This window comes from Endocarpon pusillum, assembly GCF_000464535.1.
Source record: "Endocarpon pusillum Z07020 unplaced genomic scaffold scaffold7240, whole genome shotgun sequence".
Lineage (NCBI taxonomy): Eukaryota > Fungi > Ascomycota > Eurotiomycetes > Verrucariales > Verrucariaceae > Endocarpon > Endocarpon pusillum.
Window position 1 is genome coordinate 200,774 of NW_006916639.1, and position 20,942 is coordinate 221,715.

General features: G+C 51.2%; 6 protein-coding genes across 6 annotated transcripts; 3 read left to right on the forward strand and 3 right to left on the reverse strand.

The window, feature by feature from the left end:
* Nucleotides 1-774: 774 nt before the first annotated feature.
* EPUS_03765 (Polyubiquitin) lies at nucleotides 775-1,819 on the forward strand (the record flags this gene model as incomplete). Its single annotated transcript, XM_007807748.1, has 3 exons — nucleotides 775-796; nucleotides 869-1,084; nucleotides 1,140-1,819. 3 exons carry the CDS (start codon nucleotides 775-777, stop codon nucleotides 1,817-1,819), a joined length of 918 nt encoding a protein of 305 aa, XP_007805939.1.
* Nucleotides 1,820-2,177: 358 nt separating this feature from the next.
* On the forward strand, nucleotides 2,178-4,306 carry EPUS_03766 (uncharacterized protein; the record flags this gene model as incomplete). Its single annotated transcript, XM_007807749.1, has 2 exons — nucleotides 2,178-3,020; nucleotides 3,077-4,306. The coding sequence occupies 2 exons, from the start codon at nucleotides 2,178-2,180 to the stop codon at nucleotides 4,304-4,306; spliced, it is 2,073 nt and encodes a 690-aa protein (XP_007805940.1).
* Nucleotides 4,307-5,036: 730 nt separating this feature from the next.
* Nucleotides 5,037-6,145, reverse strand: EPUS_03767 (uncharacterized protein; the record flags this gene model as incomplete). The annotated part of the gene is made up of 3 exons (XM_007807750.1): nucleotides 5,037-5,269; nucleotides 5,314-5,553; nucleotides 5,875-6,145. 3 exons carry the CDS (start codon nucleotides 6,143-6,145, stop codon nucleotides 5,037-5,039), a joined length of 744 nt encoding a protein of 247 aa, XP_007805941.1.
* Nucleotides 6,146-7,985: 1,840 nt separating this feature from the next.
* Nucleotides 7,986-11,375, forward strand: EPUS_03768 (uncharacterized protein; the record flags this gene model as incomplete). Its single annotated transcript, XM_007807751.1, has 1 exon — nucleotides 7,986-11,375. One exon carries the CDS (start codon nucleotides 7,986-7,988, stop codon nucleotides 11,373-11,375), a length of 3,390 nt encoding a protein of 1,129 aa, XP_007805942.1.
* A 1,697-nt stretch (nucleotides 11,376-13,072) lies between these two features.
* EPUS_03769 (Aspartate aminotransferase) lies at nucleotides 13,073-17,664 on the reverse strand (the record flags this gene model as incomplete). Its single annotated transcript, XM_007807752.1, has 6 exons — nucleotides 13,073-13,328; nucleotides 13,384-13,544; nucleotides 16,236-16,385; nucleotides 16,440-16,727; nucleotides 16,779-17,419; nucleotides 17,475-17,664. 6 exons carry the CDS (start codon nucleotides 17,662-17,664, stop codon nucleotides 13,073-13,075), a joined length of 1,686 nt encoding a protein of 561 aa, XP_007805943.1.
* Nucleotides 17,665-18,205: 541 nt separating this feature from the next.
* On the reverse strand, nucleotides 18,206-20,269 carry EPUS_03770 (uncharacterized protein; the record flags this gene model as incomplete). The annotated part of the gene is made up of 1 exon (XM_007807753.1): nucleotides 18,206-20,269. The coding sequence occupies one exon, from the start codon at nucleotides 20,267-20,269 to the stop codon at nucleotides 18,206-18,208; it is 2,064 nt and encodes a 687-aa protein (XP_007805944.1).
* Between the last annotated feature and the right edge of the window lie 673 nt (nucleotides 20,270-20,942).

The following is a 20,942-nucleotide window of genomic DNA, read 5'->3' on the forward strand; positions in this document are numbered from 1 at the left end:
TTCTTGGGTGCAGAAGTCTTGAAGTCTAAAGATTCTGATCGTCAACTTGGCTGAGCTGCTATCCCCCACTGGCCACCAATGAGACTGTTATCGCATGATTACCATGATTGAACCACTATGTGTACGTAACATGCATGATAACCAGGGGCTACAGCATCATGCAAGAATGTGCAGCAGCTCCGAGGATGTGCTCTGTGTGCCGCAACATCATGCGATAAAGCCGTTGGAAGATGCATGCTTCTGGCAGGACGAACCCATGTTGAGGATCATCGTCAACGACTCTCCGCTGTCAAGCCTCACCGATCGCGTGCTCTTGTCCACTAAATTCAATGGTCTTGGCTATCCTCTGACTGTACCATAGTATATGATTGATCGTGGATTTGGGAACCACCTATAGATACTACTACGTATGTGTAGAAGTTTTCGCTCTCATGGTCTCATGAGTACAGAGTAAAGGGAGAACACTCCGAATGCACCGCGAGCTTCCAGCGAGTTCTGGGCGCTTCTTAGTAATGCTCCGAATTGAATTCTGCGTCTGCCCCTCCATCTGCTTCAATTTCTTGTGCTAACTAACTCATTTGAGACTAGCATGGCTCTGGCGCCTATTTTACTCCGCCACCTGAATCAAATATAAGGCCGCCTTTTCACCTTCAACCTCTTCCCCATTACACCACTTCAACCACAACTACCACCCTCTGCCACGACATTGTCATTCGCCTACCAACTTCACAACGCTATCTGCTCTGCACAATCTTATCTACAGCATCCGCAATTATGCAGATCTTCGTAAAGACCCGTAAGTAAACCAGATCTTTAGCCTCACCTTGACCGCCACCTGAGCCTTGACTGACGTTGGTCTCCTATACAGTTACCGGCAAGACCATCACTCTCGAGGTCGAGTCCAGTGATACTATTGATAATGTGAAGAGCAAGATCCAGGACAAGGAGGGTATCCCGCCTGATCAACAGCGTCTTATCTTCGCCGGCAAACAGCTCGAAGACGGCCGGACCCTATCCGACTACAACATCCAAAAGGAGTCGACGCTTCACTTGGTTCTTCGTCTCCGTGGAGGCATGCAAATCTGTAAGGTCGAAGTCCTGATATTTTAGCTCTTGACCTCATCTAATACCTGCAACAGTCGTCAAAACTCTGACCGGGAAGACCATCACTCTGGAGGTCGAGTCGTCTGACACTATCGACAATGTAAAGAGCAAAATTCAGGATAAGGAGGGTATCCCCCCTGATCAGCAACGACTTATCTTCGCTGGTAAACAACTTGAAGATGGCCGAACCCTATCCGACTACAACATCCAGAAAGAATCTACTCTTCACCTCGTCCTCCGTCTTCGTGGTGGTATGCAAATCTTCGTCAAGACATTGACCGGCAAGACCATCACCTTGGAAGTTGAATCGTCCGACACCATTGATAATGTGAAGAGCAAGATCCAGGATAAGGAAGGCATTCCTCCAGATCAGCAGCGCTTGATCTTCGCCGGTAAGCAGCTGGAGGATGGTCGCACACTGTCCGACTACAACATCCAGAAAGAATCTACACTACATCTTGTTCTGAGACTGCGAGGTGGCATGCAGATCTTTGTCAAGACCTTGACAGGAAAGACCATCACACTCGAAGTGGAAAGCTCGGACACCATCGATAATGTTAAGAGCAAGATCCAAGACAAAGAGGGTATTCCCCCAGATCAACAGCGCCTCATCTTCGCCGGCAAGCAGTTGGAAGACGGTCGGACTTTGTCGGATTATAACATCCAGAAAGAGAGCACTTTGCATCTTGTGTTGAGACTGCGTGGTGGCAATTAGGTTTCGGTATCATTCGTTTGGGTGGGCAACGGGTTTCTGGCGCTCGATCAAGCCAGCGAGCATCACGTCTATTAGCTAGCATTCCACTTTAGCTCAGCCGGAGCAGTATCGAGTTAGTACATAGATGTGTTACTTTTGGCTGCCTGATCACTTCGTCCGTTACTGTATTCTTGTTCCAACCCTAAGAAGAAGAAGAAGAAGAAGAAGAAGAAGAAGAAGAAGAAGAAGAAGAAGAACAAGAAGAAGAAGAATGCTATGTTGATGAGTGGCAAAATTTTCGAGCGAGAAATGACGTTACACTTCCCTCTATCTTCTGCAACAATTCGACGCAATTACGAGTTATGATGAGACGCCAGCTATGCCTGAGTTCTTTTTCCATGTTTCAATAGAATTATTTGCAGATGTTCAATCTACTGCTCCACAGGTAGACAAAGCCATCGTTGCGTGGCCGAGTGGAAGCCAGGCGCTATCACCGTTCCTTTCGAGCAAAAGAGAGCGATCCGTCCATTCAGTGCGTTCGACTAATAGCAGCGTGGGTGCCTACCACCCCAGTGGAATATCACAACCAAGCGTCCACAAGAAGGCCAGCTCAGGTGTTCGAGTGGATTTATCTCCAAATGATTCTCCGAAGACTCCTTCTGGCAACCCAAGGACAGCCTCGGACGATAAGAGATTGGACCACATCTATATCGAAAGCACGAATACCTTGACCCGGAAATTGAAGCTGGATAAGATGGACGACGATAACCATATCAGTAAAGGTATTGGCATATCAGCAAATGGATTGTTGACAAAGGGAAGATATGAGCCGCTCGATCAGCATGTCACAGACAGCATCTGGGGCATCGTTCACCTATATCGTGATGCGGAAGAGACGCCAGGCTTGTACGGCGATTCTCTGCTCAGCAAGCCCAACAACCCATGGTACAGCGGCACCCCCAAGGAGAGCAAAGGGACGGTTCATCCTCCAGCAAATGACCAGGATTGTACAACATTATGCATCCTCGCTGTTCCTTCATATCTCGCCCCCCCTGACTTTCTGGGATTTGTTGGGGAAGAGACCAGAGACCAGGTCAGCCACTTCAGGATGATAAGGACATCTAGAGCAAACAGATATATGGTTCTGATAAAGTTCCGCGACGGGAAGATGGCCCGCACCTGGCAAAAGGCATGGAACGGCAAGGTTTTCAACAGCATGGAGGTGATATAGCTCCTTGACAGTGTTCATCTGAAAACAACGAGCTGACGCTGCCATAGCCTGAGACGTGCCATGTCGTCTTCGTCAAGTCTGTTGAGATCACCATCACCACTCCATCGTCCCCGGACACTTTTCCTGATATGAAGAACGACCCTTTCACCTCTCCCCATGCCCACACGTCTTCAACGCTCGGCTCATCGAAACCACTCGCTCCTCGCACTCCCTCCCTCGTCGAGCTTCCTACTTGTCCAGTATGTCTAGAACGTATGGACGAAACGACTGGCCTCCTTACCATCCTCTGCCAGCATGTCTTCCATTGCACCTGTCTTCAGAAATGGTCTGGCGGCGGGTGTCCTGTTTGCCGCTACACGCATGATGACTTCTCGTCTCGACCACGACTGTGCGGCAAATCTGGCAAGAAAGATTCATACGGAGACTCCTACGAAGACGAGCCAATAGGTTGCGAAACCTGTCACATCGAAGCGAATCTCTGGCAATGTCTGATATGCGGAAGAATTGGTTGCGGAAGGTACGAAGCCAAACACGCATTCAGCCATTACGAAGAGACAGGCCACAGCTTCGCCATGGACATGGAAAGCAAGCGGGTGTGGGACTACACCGGAGATGGCTACGTGCACCGCATCATCCAAAACTCGACTGACGGCCTCGGTGGGAAACTGGTCGAGCTGCCGGGCTCGCGCCACAACGAAACCGCGCTCGCCCCCTCCTCAGAACAAGATGAGATTGATAGCATTTCTCGAGAGAAGATGGAAGGCCTCAGCCTCGAATACACGCACCTGCTGACCAGCCAGCTCGAGTCCCAACGCGTCTACTTCGAAGAGCAAGTCGAGCGCGCGGCAGACAAGGCCGCCAAAGCCTCTGCCGCCGCCTCCGCCGCCCTAGCCACCGCCGCAGCCCTGAAGACCAAATACGACGATCTAGCCCGCGACGCCGTGCCGGCGCTCGAACGCGAGAAGACGCGCCTGGAAACGCGCGCCGCCAAGTTCGAAGACATGGCGCGTAAGATGGAGAAGGAGTATCGTGAGGAACAAGCCATGAATGAGCGGTTGATGGAGCGGATTGCCCATCTGGGCAAGGAGATTGAGGGGCTACAGGGGGAGAAGAGGGAGCTGGAGGAGCAGAATCGCGATTTGAGTTTTTTCATCTCCGGGCAGGAGAGGTTGCGCGATGCGGGCGAGGAGGTGGTGGAAGGCACCGTCAGCGTCCCGGATCCGATACCGGTGGGGGGAGCGGGGAGGAAGAAGGGGAATGGGAAGGGAAGGCGGTGAAGGGAGATGTGAGGAATGCTTCCCGGTTCGAAATTCTGTGTGCGCAAAGGGGAGGTGGTCATGCTGGGAGCTGAGTGTGGTGAAGGAACCTGCATTTCATGGTCGTAAAGGGCGTTCGGTTCCAATGGTCTGCCTCGAAATGAGATACCCTAGGGAACGGCTTTTGCTTTCTTTGGACTAAGCTGGCGAGGAGAGGCAGATTTCGAAGTCAAAATCATGAAACTTTTTCCCGGAAACAGTCCTGTCAGTCGCCTGAAATTCCTTTGCAACGTCTCTAACCTACTGTCACGGCCATGTAGCTGGGCCCGCGGGTCATCCTATCCTATCCTATCCTCACCTCACGGACGGATCCCTTTGTTCGCTACGACGCAGAATCTAACTCCCGGATGGACACTCCTCCTTCTCCACCTCCACCTCTTCTCCTTCCTTGTCCAATCTAATTAATATGCCGCAGCGAAGAATGCGGTTGAAGTGCCTCGCATATTCTAGGGAAAAGTTTGGAGCACCTCTGCATGGCTGGGTCGGGCTGGGTCGGGCTGGGCTACTCAGAGCGTCGAGATGGGCGCCGGAGGTTGCCTGTGTGCCTGAGTATATCCCGTGAGCTGTGAATTTGGCAGTGGCAATTTTTTCCATGGAAAGGTGTTTCTTTGTACAGTCCATCTATTTCATAACAATCCCTTTTATGTATATGTTTGCCGTTTTCTCCAGATCGGAACGTATCGCCGGCGTATCAATCGACCGACCTCTGCACGCCAAAGAAGTAGTTACCCCACCCGTCCGAGAAGGGAATCATCTTCCATCCCAGCCCGGGCACGTAGACGACCCCCTGCTTTATCATGCTGCCCCATCTCTCCTCGCGCGGAGCCTGTCTGCTTCTCTTCTCGAACCAAGCCTCCAGCTCGTCGGGATTGATGTATTTATTCCAATCGTGCGTCCCCGGCGGCACCACCCCGATCAGCGGCGCTTCGGCGATCAGCTTGGTGGTGACGAAGCTGAGCGGCGAGCACCGATGATCCAGCCGCCGCGTTTGAGGTGCGGGATACATGATCCCAGGAAGGTGGCGGGGCGGTCGATGTGTTCGAGGACTTCGAAGAGGGTGATTATGTCGACTTTTTCGTCGTCGGAGACGGGGACGGACAGGTCTTCGATGGCGGTGTTGAGGTAGTTGAGTTTGGGAGGCGAGAGGGCTGGGTCGTGGCGTTGGTGTTCTTTGGCAACGGCGAGGACGGAAGGGGTGGGGTCGATGGCTGTTACGGTGTGAGTGTTGGGGAGACGGGCGGCGGACTCGTTGTTCCAACCCTAAGAAGAAGAAGAAGAAGAAGAAGAAGAAGAAGAAGAAGAAGAAGAAGAAGAAGAAGAAGAAGAAGAAGAAGAAGAAGAAGAAGAAGAAGTAGTAGTAGTAGTAGTAGTAGTAGTAGTAGTAATGCTATGTTGATGAGTGCAGCCGATGTCGAGGTATTTCAGCCCTTTCTGGTTGGGGTCCTGGGGGAGCGGGATGATGGAGGAGAGGCAGGTGCTGATGAAGGTGTGTCGGTGCGGGTTCATGAGGTGGAGGAGTCGCGAGGGACCGTGGGGATCCCACCAGGAAGAGGCGAGGCGGGAGAAGTGCGAGATTTCGGTGGGAGAGACGGAGGATTGGGAGGTGGCATCTTGCGCATCTAGAGTAGATGTAGAGAAATGCTGGGTCGAGGTCGCGGTGGATTTGATCAGTATAGGTCTCGGCAACTTTGTTAGAGGCCCGTAGGGTGGTTTGTCGAGAGCGATGACAGGTCGGAGGAGAAAGGACAAAGGTCGTAGATGCGTTGCTGGGGAGGTAAGTCCAGGGCGCAAGGCTATCATCACTGCTCGCAAGGTGTGGGATCAAGCAAAGAGCTCTCTCGCTGTCGAATTACATCGCATCGATCAAAACCTCAATACCCGTTGATGAGTGGGAATCTGGCTGTAAAAGGAGGCTACATCAATGCAGGCTACCTTACATAAGCGTCGACCAATGCGCCCATGCTGCTTTGAAGCTTTGATAGAAAGATTACAGAAAAAATGTCATATGTGCTGTATCCTCATCATCATCATCATCATCACCATCACCATCACCACATGTCCTCTTGCGATAATGTGGCCTTCAAGGTTGACATCTCGATGTGGTGCAGGCTATGCGCCTCTGTTCTTTTAGTTCGAGATGCGATGATCCGCGTAGGCTAGAGGCTAGAGGCTTGGTCAGGAACTCCGGTTACTACTACATAAGGCCGCAGGGGCCGAAGGGCTCAACATTGAACAAATCTTCTTGAAAGAGCCAAAATATCATTCCTCTGACCCGAGACGTATGGGACATGGCATTTTCCCGTAGGGTTCCGAAAGAAGGCTCATAAAGGTAGAAGAGGACGAATCATAGGGTCGGCTTCGGCTAAGCCAGTACAAAGATACTCGTGCTGGCTTGAGCAAGAAGGTACTGGCCCTGGTTATGACTCCTCTGGACGAATGATACGCTCAGGATTGGTGCAATCTGCTGGAAGGACAAGTGTTTGCTATCCTGATGGATTTCTTGCCCAGTGTAAGTAGGTTGTACGAGGGCCTAAGAGTCTCAGGATAAAGGGATACAGGGGTCCTAACAGCAGCCCTAGGGCTTCACCCCTAAAGCTGATTTCTACGTGACGTTAAAGCTTACAGCGAGTGTGCTCATGGCGCTCTAATTTTAGCGTATATTGGAGACCTCTGATGCACGACTCTGTACGGAGTAACGTAGTAGTTATTACTAGTACTCCGCATGTAACGTAGTAGACAAGAACTACCCTCGCCTTAGCCGTGGCCCAAAGTCACCCCTGTAAGTGGGGTCTAAAGGACTCCACCCATTGGGCCACGGCTACCGGCATACTAGTAGCTTCCATTCAACCGATGGCCTAATTCTTGGCATGCTCCCAACCTCTTGCGCCTCTTTTTCAACGACATTCGACATCACAGGAACATGTGTTGACTGTTGAGAACTGCCCTACCCTTTTCCCCACTGCAAATTACCCCAGACGCACAGATAGGGTCTTGGCGCCTAGCCATGGCGTGCTCCGAAGTCCAACAATCCTTGCATGGATTGATGGCAAGACTTGGCACAGCTCGGCAATGCTGGGCGAAGAGTGAGCTTTTGACCCCAAAAAGGACCCAAGTCTTCGCCACGGACTGTCCTCTACAAATGAGAAGTACGCAGGGCGGGGCCTACCTGGGAGTGAGTGATATCTAACCAGTCCGGGAGTGCTCAACTCAACTGCCAAGCCCCATGCTTCCACAAGACACCACGGAGCCCTCTGGTGGTAGATCCTGTCCGCCTTGTCATACCCACTGCTCATTGGTTCGTGGTCCATTTACACGTCATATCTTGCTGGACATACGGGCTGCCGAGAGTACTCATCGTGGGTTTGGAGCACCTTGTGGTCTTGGCCTGTAGGGTTCAAGCATACAGGTGCTCAGCATGGCCGGGAAAAGCATCTGCGATGTAGGTGGTATAAAGACTCTTATCACGCCCAGATCTTAGTAGCATTTACCTCTCAAGACGATATCAAAGTTCACAGTCGTCTTTCTTTCAGGTCTTTCTTTTCCAATCAGAAAACTGCCCTTTGCTTTACACAGCAGAATCTCTTTTCTCCCTCCCTTTATCGAATGCTCTCCTCTCCCTGAGACAATCAAGCAATTCACCATGCGCAAGAAGGGGACCCAGGAAGTGCAGTCGTATCCACAAGAACCATTTCTTCTGTCGGTCGAAGACATCTTATCACATCTACAGGTCTCGAAAGAGTCAGGCTTGAGCGCTGCGCAAGCCCAGCAGAATCAGCAAAAATATGGCCAGAACAAGCTGTTAGGAGAGGGTGGTGCCAAATGGTACTCCCTTCTCATCAAGCAAATCAGCAATGCCATGATCTTGGTCCTAGTCCTCGCCATGGCGCTTTCCTACGGGGTCACAGATTATGTCGAAGGCGGTGTTATCACAGCTGTCATATTCCTGAATGTCATCATAGGCTTCTACCAGGAATTCCAAGCGGAAAAGAAGATGGACGCCCTGAGATCGCTTTCTTCACCATCCGCCGCCGTCATTCGGGACGGGAACCAAATCACAATTCCCTCCGCCGAAGTGGTCCCAGGTGACATCGTTTCAATCAAAACTGGCGACACAGTCCCAGCCGATCTTCGCATGTTTGAGGTCATGAATCTCGAGTGCGACGAGGCTATCTTGACGGGTGAAGCCCTGCCTGTGGCCAAGGAGGTAGAATTCGAAGCAAGAACCGGTGACAAGGCTGACTGTGGTCTCGGAGATCGGCTCAACATGGCGTATTCTTCTTCGACCGTGACAAAGGGCCGTGGCCAGGGAATTGTCGTCTACACTGGAATGTCAACTGCGATTGGCGGTATTGCAGCCTCCATGCAGGGCAAGAATCGTAAACCGAACCGTTCCTTGTCTCGCAAGAAGCATGGACCCATGCAACCGGTCAAAGGAACTGCTCTGCGTGTATGGGACAGTATTGGCAAATTCCTTGGTCTCACGTCAGGTACACCATTGCAAATCAAACTGAGCAAGCTCGCCTACTTCCTGTTCGGGTGTGCGCTGTTGTTGGCAATCATTGTCTTCGGTGTCAATCGGTTCAACGTCACTAATGAAGTCGCCATCTATGCAATCTCAACAGGTATTGCCATCATTCCGGAATCTCTGATTGCCGTCCTCACCATCACTATGGTCGTCGGCATGACCCAGATGCGCAAGCGCAAAGTCGTTGTACGCCAGTTGAGTGCCTTGGAGGCGCTCGGTGGTGTCACCAATATCTGCTCGGACAAGACTGGAACTCTAACGCAGGGGAAAATGGTGACACGCAAGGCTTGGATTCCTGGGGTCGGCATTTACAGTGTCGAAAACTCCAATGAGGCCAACAATCCCGAAGCTGGTACCATCACCCTGGGGCCTGCTCCGATATCGCGAAAAGTAGTCGAGGAGCAGAAACGGGCCAAAGCTGAGGCTCTCGACAAGAAGCGAAGCACGGCAGGACTTGCTTTCGATGTACCGGAGGAGAAGCTAGAGAAAGATCAGCACAAAGCCGAAAGTAGTAAGGCTGAGGAGAACAAGAATGTCGAGGACAGTCCGGCCATGCGGCCAGAACTCGAATCGTTCCTCGAATCCTCTGCTCTTTGCAACCTTGCAACAGTACGCCAGACGAAGGAAGATGGACAACAGAAATGGAAGACGACGGGTGACCCAACTGAGATTGCGCTACAAGTCTTCGCTCATCGTTTCGGCTATGGCAAGAAGACTCTGGAGAGCGCGAAAGGATGGAAGCAAATAATGGAATTCCCCTTCGACAGCTCGATCAAACGCATGTCGGTAGTTTACAGGAAAGAAGGCATAGCGGACTCCCTCATCTTTACCAAAGGGGCCGTTGAGCGCATCATAGACCTGTGTACCTCTGTTGGCACCGGCGACCACCGACAGGATATGACAGCCGAAGTGAGGAACAACATTCTTGATCAAATGTCCCTCCTAGCAGAGCAAGGTCTCCGTGTCTTAGCTATTGCGCGCAAGTTTACCTCAGAAGAAATCTACGAGCATTCCGACATTGATCGTACTGCAATTGAGCAAGATCTCAGCCTGCTCGGTTTGGCTGGCCTATATGACCCGCCTCGCCTGGAGACAAAGGAAGCTGTCAGGAACTGTACCACAGCCGGAATAGCTGTACACATGTTGACAGGGGATCATCCCAGCACCGCAGCTGCCATCGCCAAGGAAGTCGGAATCATTCCCAAGAATCTGGGCGTCCTGCGAGCCGATGTCGCAGCCGCCATGGTCAAGCCCGCATCCGATTTTGATAAGATGAGCGACGATGAGATTGACGCCTTACCCACTTTGCCGCTTGTAATAGCAAGATGTGCACCGGACACCAAAGTTCGCATGATCTCCGCTCTGCATCGGCGCAACAAATACTGTGCGATGACAGGTGATGGGGTCAATGACGCGCCGAGTCTCAAGCGAGCAGATGTTGGCATAGCCATGGGATTGAATGGGTCTGACGTTGCGAAAACAGCTTCCGATATCGTGCTGACAGATGATAATTTCGCCAGCATCGTCAACGCCATTGAGGAGGGACGACGAATGTTTGATAACATTCAAAAATTCATCCTCCATCTCGTCACTTCCAACGTGGGCGAAGTGATCCTCCTGATCTGTGGTCTGGGTTTCCAGGATCGAATGGGCTTTTCCGTGTTCCCACTATCTCCACTCCAAATCCTATGGATCAACATGCTGACATCCTCCTTTCCCGCATTCGGACTTGGGAGAGAGAAAGCAAGTTCAGACATCATGCAGCGACCACCACACGACACCAAAAAGGGTGTCTTCACCTGGCAAGTGATAACGGACATGATGGTCTATGGCACCATAATGGGGACCTGCTGCCTCATGACCTTCATCTTCATCGTCTATGGCCCCGGGCCCGACGGCCTAGGAGAAGACTGCAACAAATCCTACAACGACAGCTGCGACGTGGTATTCCGTGCGCGAGCCGCCGTCTTCGCAGAACTGACCTGGATCATCCTGATCTCGGCCTGGGAATTCAAAAGCCTACGACGCAGCATGTTCGACCTGGACCCCAACAACACAACGCGCCGATTCCCCTTCTTCCACGACGTCTGGTCCAACCAGTTCCTCTTCTGGGCCGTCATCATCGGCGCCGTATCCGTCTTCCCCGCCGTGTATATCCCCTACCTCAACACCAACGTCTTCAAACACAAGGGCATCACCTGGGAATGGGCGCCCGCGATCCTGTGCGTGATTGTCTTCGTGAGCGGCGTGGAGGTGTGGAAGGCCATCAAGAGGAGAACGGGTTGGTTCGCCGACGAGGAGACGGAGGGCATGAAGAAGAGCACACCCGGTCCGACGAGCTTGAGGCAGGGATTCTTCAGTTTTGCGAGGACTCTGACGAGAAGTAGGACTGAGGAGGAAGATGAGAAGAAGGTGGAGGTGGGACAGGAAAAGACAGGAGGAAATGCCACAACTGCCAATGCGAGCCACGGAGCAAATCTGCCCGTGGTGAGGGAAGATGTGTGACTGCATCATCTTGACCGGTTGCTTTCCCGCTTCAAGTTCTGCTTTGCTTCTGCTTCTAGGGAAATCCAAGCGTTGAGTTCGTGGGACCAGGGCCGCACGTATCCTGAGCCTAACTACTACCTAGGCAAGACCGGGTTGCGCCCAGGGCAAGGAGTAACGGTGGTTTTTCTTCGTTTCTTTCACGCGATACCCTATTTTCCTTTGCGATACCCCCCAAAACCCCAGCCGCCAACCGCAATCTCATATATCATCCTAATTTAGCTAATTCACTCTGTCCAAGGAATCATAATTCTCATGAAAGCAAAGCAATGGCATATGCATAGCATAGCATAGCACGGCACAGCTCCTTGAAATCCGTTAGGGGGGGGGCGGGGAGGGGGCGCCGCCCAGCATTGTCAGCAGCCGATATCAACCCACTTTTATCCCCATCTTATTTCCCGACATCCATCCATGCCCACAAGCTTTTTCGCCATGTATCTTTCTAACGTTCCTTCTGCTCCCGCTGGGAGGGGGAGGGTTTTCACTCTTCATGCCTTCTTCCTGATTGCTACTCACCTACCACCATATTTAGACTCCATCTTCCATTACCACTCCTCGATTGAAAAAACAAAACAATCCGATTCCCCAAGAAGCCTTCAAGGCCATTATCCGGTAGCGTAAGCCATTCGAGATCGTAATACAGGCCGATCCAGTACTCTAGATTTTCCCCGCTTCCTACCCTCGACAAATGATCTTTCGCACAACCCTCAGGCGTTGGCAGGGGACGCAGAGTAACATCGAGGATAGACGAATAGACGAGCCTGCAGCTCGGACTCGATCGATCATGTTGAAGATGCGTGGGGCAAGGGGTGCTGGAATTGGGGCTGATGATCTTCTGGACGGAGTGAGTAGGTGGTCAACTAGTTTGACTTTCCATTCCATCCAGACCGGCGCGCGGTTTTGGTTGCTGAAGTTGCGGGTCTGAAAGAGGCCGAGATGGCATTCGTCTCCGGGTTGAGGGGAGTTTTCGTGATATAGTGACGTCCAGCGCGGATGGTAGGGATATCGGACGGCGGTCTTGGAATTTAGAAATTTATGTAACGGGCAACTCGATCTGTGGGCCGAGGGCTCTTCGGTTGATACATCGTCCAAGCCAGACAGGGAAAGAGGAGCTTCGAGACGAGAGCTGAAACGTGGGTTATGATGCTCACTCCTCTAGGATGGTCAGCGAGTTGCAGTGCTCTTTCCAGGCGCTGGCTGTACTTTTGATCAGCACATGGACTTTGTTCGACGGCTAAAGGTTTCTGGAGAGAGTTTACCCAGTGCTTTGCAGACCTTGTATCATCCAGGGGTTTGTGAAGTGGCAATCCAGAGTTTGAAAGCCCCATTTCGAATGGTTCATAATGGTATTGAAAAGAAGAGGGGAAGTAGCAGGCTAACAGGGGACAAGGAGAAAGAGAAGAGCGAAGAGAGCGATGATCCAGAAGCTCCAGGTTGCAAGTATGAAGACTTTTTGTGGAGAATTAAGCAGAGAACACCTAGATCAATGCTTGTATACTCTAAGAGCAGTACTGATCTGTATGTGCAAATCATGTATAGGTGTGGGAAGACGTGGACGAAAATTGACAGACGCCATCAAACTGTCTCGCACCTCAAGCTAACAATGCATGAGAAAGAGCTGTTTCCATCTCAAATTCGTAATGTGGAGCTGTCCACGTCTATGACTCTGCATAGTATTGTCTCATCAGTGCAGCAACCTCGTTGAAGGTCTTCTTCGCTTCGGCTAAGGCCTCGGAAATCATACGCAAACAGTATTCTTCATCTTGAATATTACCAGTGCCGGTTTCATCCTTTTTTGCACCAAAGTGCTGTATTCGTTCGCATTGGTCCTTGACTTTGACAAAGCCAAGGGTGGCCGATGATCCTTTCAGGAAGTGTCCCAGAGACGACAGTTCAGGGAGGTCTTTCGATGCACTAGAGAAGGCATCAGCGAGGATCAGGTGTAGAAAAGAGCTCACGAGCATCGTACAGTGATGCTTCCATCTTGTCGAAGGTCTGCTCGGCCTGCTCTAGGAAGCCGAAGACTATTCCCTTGGAGAATTCTTTGTCGTCTTCATCATCATCCATGTCCAGGATCTGTTCAAAAGTCGACATTTCGACATTATCGCCAAAGTCTAGGGACTCGTCATGCTAGTAGTTTCGTACTGTCAGTCTGTCATCGAATGGGAGGCAATTGGTGACATTCCGACGCCATGAGCCATAAACGTAGGCAGGGTTTGGCTGAAGAGGAGACAACAGGGAGGTAACGGTCACTAACGTTTTCTTCTGCCATGTTACATTAACAAAGGACACCAGGAGCCGTCCGTTGGTATGATGGGTAATAGAGGGTCTGTTTCCAAGATTCGTCACAAGCACTTCCTCCCCCTAGTGAGAGATTGACAGTCAGCGCAACCCAAAATCGTACTGAAGCAACGCGTACAAGCTTTTTTTTGGATCCAATGATCAAGCCTCAGAGGGAGTCCCAAGGAGAGGTCGAGACGGGGTTTGATGCAGGTAAAGACGTGGCTAGTCTGATATGGAAGTGATCAGAGCTCCAACAACCCTGAACGCAATTCTGGTCCGAAGTGCAGTCAGTCTCGGCCGTATAACATTCTTGAGACGTGAAGCCACGAGTAGTGGCAGGATGGCTTAAGAAGAGTGACTGAGTAGCTTGTGGTCCAAGTACCGTGTAAGTCCTCCAGGCAGGGTAGGCTGTGGTGGTGACAAACACATGACAGCATTTGACGATCAATTCCTTATGAAGGCCAGCCATGGAGATCATGCGCGTGTGATATCTAGTGCTGACTCGAGAAGGGTCTTGAGGCTCATTTCTTCATCCCGCCTTCTTGGGATCACATTCGCCGTGGTTGAGCTGCAGTTGAGGCTGTCTGTGTCTTGGATGCGCCGTTTGAGACAGTAACGGGTTTGTGAACGGGTTTGTGCACGGCAAGTCATACTGAGCAGGTCCCTGCGCCCAGGGTTGATGTGTTGTAGCGACGATGAAGCTCTCACAGAAGATGATGGTAGGAGGTAGAGGGGTCTAACTTACTTGTCAGGTTAAAATGCCCGCAAGCACACACAAGGCTCCAGATGCAGCTATCCCTCCCCGTCAAAGTAAAGTGCGGACCGGCACGATACAGTTGAGGGATAAAGCTATGCCCGATGAACCATTCACTACCTGTGCCGGGTGGGGATGACTGGCAACAGCTTCAGTGGCACACCGCTCACGTCTAGCAATAGGATCTAAACAGGGAGGGAGATGATGGAAAATGGAAGTGCATGCGTGCGAACAAACTGGGGATGGTAGGGTTGAGATAGTTAAGCGAAAGAAATTGATTTGAGAGGCTCCTTCCCCTTCGCGCTTGGACATTTTCCTTTTACTACTACAACATACCACTACTCTTACTGTCAGGCACTCAATAATTCAGTTGCGGTGCGGGTATTTTTTGTGGGACCCGACGTCAGGAGTGGATGGGTTTAGAGTACGAGTACCATTTTCCCCTTATTTGTTTTGTCTATCATCTTTTACGGAGAGGATGGGCAGATTTGACAGCCACATGGATGGGTTCTAGCCGCAACAGAGTTCCAAAAGGACAGCAGCTCAGCGCATCTCCTGTCATGGTATTGCATGGCATGCCACCTGGTGGGGCATCAACTACTAGTTAGTAGAGCAATCCCAATTATCTGTCCCCCACGGCAGCAGATCCACACGTAACGGGCCCTCGGCCTTTTACCTCGATGGGCAGTTACGATTCGGGTTTGGGTCTGTAGGCTCTTGTCATCGGACGCCTGGGGAGCTTGCAGATACGGCGTGACCAGTCCAGATAGTAACCAACAACCGGCAACCAGCTGGCCGAACGCTCCCAAACAGAAACAAAACTTTAGCTTGCTGCGCAATGGAAGTGTGATACCAGTAGCGTTTACTGCGGTATGACGTCGTGTAGTCGGCCTCGAAAGAATCTCACCCGAGACATCAGACAAGACAAATACAGCAAACGAAAGGGGAGGCCAGTGGATTCAATAGTGAGTAATGGACGTGTTGCTTGGGGGGACCATGGGAAACGCAAGCAGGAGCAATAAATCCCCACGCTCCCGCCCTTCACAAGCCCGAAGAGAGAAGATTTTTTGGTCCAGAAGTCCGAGATTTGGAGGTGCAGTTGGGCAGGGGTGGGTGATAGCCCGATAGGGTAAAAGATGATGTTAATCTGCTGCAGGTGCTTAACTAGTGCCACCTGCCACCCAAAGACTAGCTGTTAGAAGCGTAGACTGATCTGCCAGAATATCTGCCGGAACGGGAATCGCTGAATTGGCAATAATTAAAAAACCTTCGCAGCCGCAAGCGCAGACACCCACCACGAAGGCCCCAGCATGAGGGGGTGGTCTAGCCAAGCCGAGCACGGTTGTGACGGTAAGTATCAAGGCAACAGAGGTCACAGGAATAGTGTTGTCCATACCAGACGGGTAAGAAGAATGAGCCATGGCTCGTAGCCTGGCTTCGAAGAGGCACTCTTCGACGTACCGGAGATCCAATAGCAGTGCCCAATAAAAGAAAGGTTCAAACACGGTTGACTTGAAGTTAGATATGCTGGGCCACGATTCTCACTGCTGTGCACGAGGAGGTGCTATCACGTTTATTGATGCTGATCACTGCATAGCCGATTCTAGCAGTTCTGATCGTCGCTGTTATCTGTCTTGCTTCACTTGCCTTTATAGTCAAAAGCGCTCATTGGTCTATCCTGCCATGCCACCCAGGAATGCCAGGAACAAATCAAGAAAGTGTGGTAAACAGCCATTGGAGACACATAAGACAAGTCCTCCAGCGGAACATGTTTAGCCGGTTACCTTGTAAATAGCCTCGGCCAGCCTCTTGACATTGCCAGTAGTGATGCCAGCAACAGAGATCCGTCCATCCTTCGTCGCGTAGACAGAGTGTTCCTTGGCTAGCACATCCATCTGTTCGGGCTTCAGACCAGTGTAGGCAAACATACCAATCTATATCAGAGATCAATAAACGACTAGTGGGCGAACCAATGTACGCCAACTCACCTGGTTTGTGATGTGGTCCCAGTTGTGTTTGCTGCCAAGATCCTGCAGGTTCTTTTTGAGGAGAGCCCTCATCTCGATGATGCGGTCAGCCATCCCCTTTACCTCGGTGAGCCATTGCTTGTTCAATGCAGGGTCGTTGAGGATTTCAGATGCAATGCGGGCACCATGAACCGGCGGGTTCGAGTAGAGTGGCCGGACTAAGATCTTGATCTGGGAATCCACTCTCTTCTTTTCCTCTGCTGATTCACAGACGATCGAGAAAGCTCCAACACGCTCGCCGTATAGACCCTGACGCATGGCTTAGCTTTAATCAACGATCTGGTTGGACGATAAACTAACCATGTTCTTGGCAAAACTCTGGGCTAGCACTATTCCATGTCCCTGCTGGATAAAGTGTCTGACAGCGAAAGCGTCCTTGTTGGTATCCCCGCTCGCAAAGCCTTGATACGCCATGTCAAAGAATGGATAATGCTCTCTCTCCTTGACGACATCGCTGATTTTTCTCCATTGCTCCTCAGTAGGATCAATGCCCGTAGGATTGTGGGCACAAGCATGGAGCAGGACTATCGAGCTTTTGGGAGCAGCCTTGAGGTCCTCGACCATTCCGTCAAAGTCCAGACCAATGGTATTTTGGTTGTAATATCTGTACTTCTCAACTTCAAGCCCTGAATCCGTGAAGACAGCATTATGATTCGCCCAGCTAGGTGTTGGGATATAGATCTTCTTGCCATGAGGATAGAATCGTTGGAGGAAAGCGCCGCCTATTCGAAGTGCACCGGTGCCTGAGATTGATTGTGTGATGGCAATCCGATCTTCCTTGATTGGAGCCGAATCAGGTCCGTACGCCAGAAGCGCAGCTGCCTTGGTGAAGGCTGGGACACCAGTGATACCGGCATATTCCTTGTCAAGCTTGGAAGCGACGACCTTCTCCTCTGCTGTTCGGACAGACGGTAACACGTATGGCTTGCCCTTGTCATCACCTGCTAACAATGAGTCACAGTGCGAAGAGCTCCGGCTCTTGAGACAGATCCTTACGGTAAGCGCCAACGCCTAAATTGATTTTCTCCTTGAAGCTGTCTGTCTTGAAAGCCTCTGTGATACCAAGGATTGCATCTGGAGGACCTTGCGGGACCTTCGCCCAGGTTGAAGCGCATCGCGCAGCCATAACACGAATACAATTTTGGTGACCTGCCTGTAGAGTAGCGGGTCGCAATGCCGAGAGCATAGTGAGGAGTGAAGAAGCAGCGAAACGAGACAATAGCCCTAAAGATCGATAGGTGAACGAGTGGACGCAATGAGCTTGAGCTACTACTTGGAGACAATTTTTTGCTCTCCCAAAGTCCAGGGGTAATTCATTAGCGCCACGCTAGTGCAACGGTGGCGAATCCCCTGTGACCATGATGGCGAACTAAGTGATGCAAGATTGTGCGGGACTGCAAAGCATCCTCTCACAACATCTTGTTTGTCCCACCACAGCCTCTTTTCTAACTAGTTTGAGCATACATACCAATGATTCTGCTATATTGCAGGAACTACTAGAAGACCTGGTAGGAAAAAACAGGCTCTCAAGCTCATTGTGTATCGTGATATTTACTTTGGTTCTATCTGGACTGGCCTTACGTTTGTTGCCTGCTATAGAATTGTCTTGCTCCGCCAGTCAATGTTTATCATGAAGTCAGCTTCGCTTAGGGCTGGAGGCATCTGGATAATGCTAACAAGTAGCAACCACAGCAGACGAATATGGCATGGAACGAAACCTGTTCCTATCAGCCTAGTCTCACACCAGCCTGTTTATTCCTCTTCGCTGTCGTGCCCATAGCATTATTCATGCCAGTAGCCTGACTGGCATCCAAAGCACTCATAGCTTCTCTTTTCTTCTCATCATCGATCTTCTTCAAGTGCTTCTCCGTCTTCTGCTTGCCACTCCCCTTGCCATGAAATTGATGACTCAAGTGCTTGAACGCCTCCTTCTGATTCATGAACCGACCATGCTCATCCACATACTTCAACTGCACATCAGGCTTGTATTCTCGGTTGAAGACGTCGGCCATTTGGCGGGATTCCAGCTGATCACGCTGTTTGTTCTCCCAACGTGCATGCTCTTCTCGTTCTCTGGCTGACATGCGTTCGAGCTTGCCGGAACTTCGATCTCGTTCTCGTTGCAAACGGGCCTTTTGTTCGGCTTCTGCTTCGCGGCGCTGCTTCTCAGCGAGAAAGCGTTGTCGGTCTCGATGAAGGGCATTGATGTCTCCCATGTCAGCTGTTTTGACCAACCCTCTCTGTTTCAGTAGGTTGAATGCAGCACCCACACCCTGGTCCATGGTGGCCTCTTCGTCCAGACCAGTAGTGGTGAGGTCAGGCGTTACTGTCGACCTCTCTCTCCTGAGGCCAGCAAGAAGAGCTTCTTCGTCTTCTACGCCATTATATGTTTCTTTCATATCGATATCCGCAAATTCTTCCGAGACAGCTCTTCCACCATTCTCTACGGATTTTTGAACAGATTTCACCGGTTGTTCGTTTGTTTCTGTAGGACGTTGTAAGTTGGCCACGAACTCTGATGTCTCGTCAATGACCAGGCCTGGGTCATCCTCAGAGGCGTCGGCACCATCAACGTCCATCTCACCAGGGGTTGCAGAGCCTTCCTCTTGGATCTGTCGTGCAATATCTTCTGGGCGTTGCCTCTTTCTCTTCTTAAAAGCGGCTCTTCTTTGAATAGCTAGAGAGGCTTGAAGGTCTTCATCGTCCACGATATCCTTCTCAATTGTCTTCCTTCTTGCTGTTGCAGTAGAAGCAGCACCATCCACATCCATGGAGTCATGGTTCGAAGCATGGCCGTTTGCCTGCTGCGGGAAAATGTCATCGTCTTGGTCGAGCGCTCTCTGCCGTGCAGCCTTCTTCCGCGACTTCTTCGGCTTCCTTATTTTGACTTCGGACACCTCCATGTAGTCTGATTTGGGCTCAGACTTCAAGAAATCAAGGCTGATCGGCTGATTCTTCAACCTGTCTCCAATCTGCTGCCTCTTAGCCTCCCGCTCCTCAACAGTAGTCCCCTGGCCATCAAATACGAAATGCTTCCTTTTCTTTCCCTCAATCTCCTCATCATACTGCGCCAGAACCTTCTTCTCCCCATTTTCCTCCGCAGCATGCGGATCATAAATCGGCTTCTTCTTCAGCTCCAGCCTTTCCCTCAACCTCTCTCTCTCTTTGATATCCGCATTCTCCAACTCATCGCCTTCCTCCTCGTTCTCGTCAATCGTCGTGTCCTTCAACGTCAAAATCTGCTCCCCACTCTCCCCAGCTAGCCCGTCCTCAAAATCGGTAATCTCATGCCCGACCTTCACGCCCGCCAAATCCTTAGCACTATATTCCACCGCCGCAAGCCTCTCTCGTTCCGCCAACTCCTCCTCCATCCTCCTCGCCCTCTCCCGCTCCAGCTTCTTCTGCCTCTTGTTCGCTCCCAAAAGCCACGATCGCGTATCCTTATCCACATCTGGATCCGCATCACCCAGTCCTTTTCCCTCGAGCTTCACATATTTCTGCGCTGCGTCCCGGGCTTTCTTGATCGCTTCGGCTTTAGCTGCTCGTCGTTTCTTCGCCTCGGCGTCATCTTGGATTTTCTTCCAGTTGTCGTAGCTGGCTGCCTGGCGGGTCTCGAGGGTGCTTGCAGGGTCTTCTTCTTCAGAGTCATCGGAGGATGGATGGTCTTTGAATTTGGGGCCACTGGTGATCGTGGTGGTGGTAGCAGCCGATGAAGCGCCTGGGACGGGTAAAGGCTTCAGGCCCAGAGCGATGCGGATACGGTTCTGCTGCTCGTAGTCTATGTCCGCCATTTCGGGCCCGACTACTCACAACTCTCGTATCTCCAAGATGTTCTTGCGGAAGGGGCAAATATCACAGCGGAGGAATCAGCTCAACATTCCAGGTAAAGAAGTTCAACTCATGAGATTTACTGTATGCCAAGTCTCAGTCTTCCACTCTCTGCAGTCACGATACTAGCGCCGGCAGATCTTCGGTATCTACCAAACTCTCTACATAAAAATAAATTCATACCCACAGCTCCTTCATTTTTTAACACACCAGATCTGAATCGCCCTGCTCCTGGCCCTGCCCACACGCATCCATCACTTCGCTGATGCTTGTCGCGTGAGCGGTGTGTCTCAGTCGTAGCATCGCGAACATATCGACGGATTCAAAGGAGCCATTTTTATCTTTCCGCAATAATGTCAATCTTCCAAGTCGACAGATCTACACAATAAATCTACACCACCACGACCGGCAATTCGGAGGGCCTTGAGTTCGTCGGGGCCAAAAACCCAGGCTGAGCTCGGTTCGAAGACGATTTGTCTGGGTCTGGTGGTGGGAGGGCGTCATATTCCCCTGGGCCTGCTGACTCCATTGGGGCGTGAGAGCGGGACAAACCATGGCGCCTACATTTTGGTGTTTCTTATCACAGAACACCTTGTCTTTTCCCGGTCAGTTTTTGGAAGCTGGAGATGGAGCTGG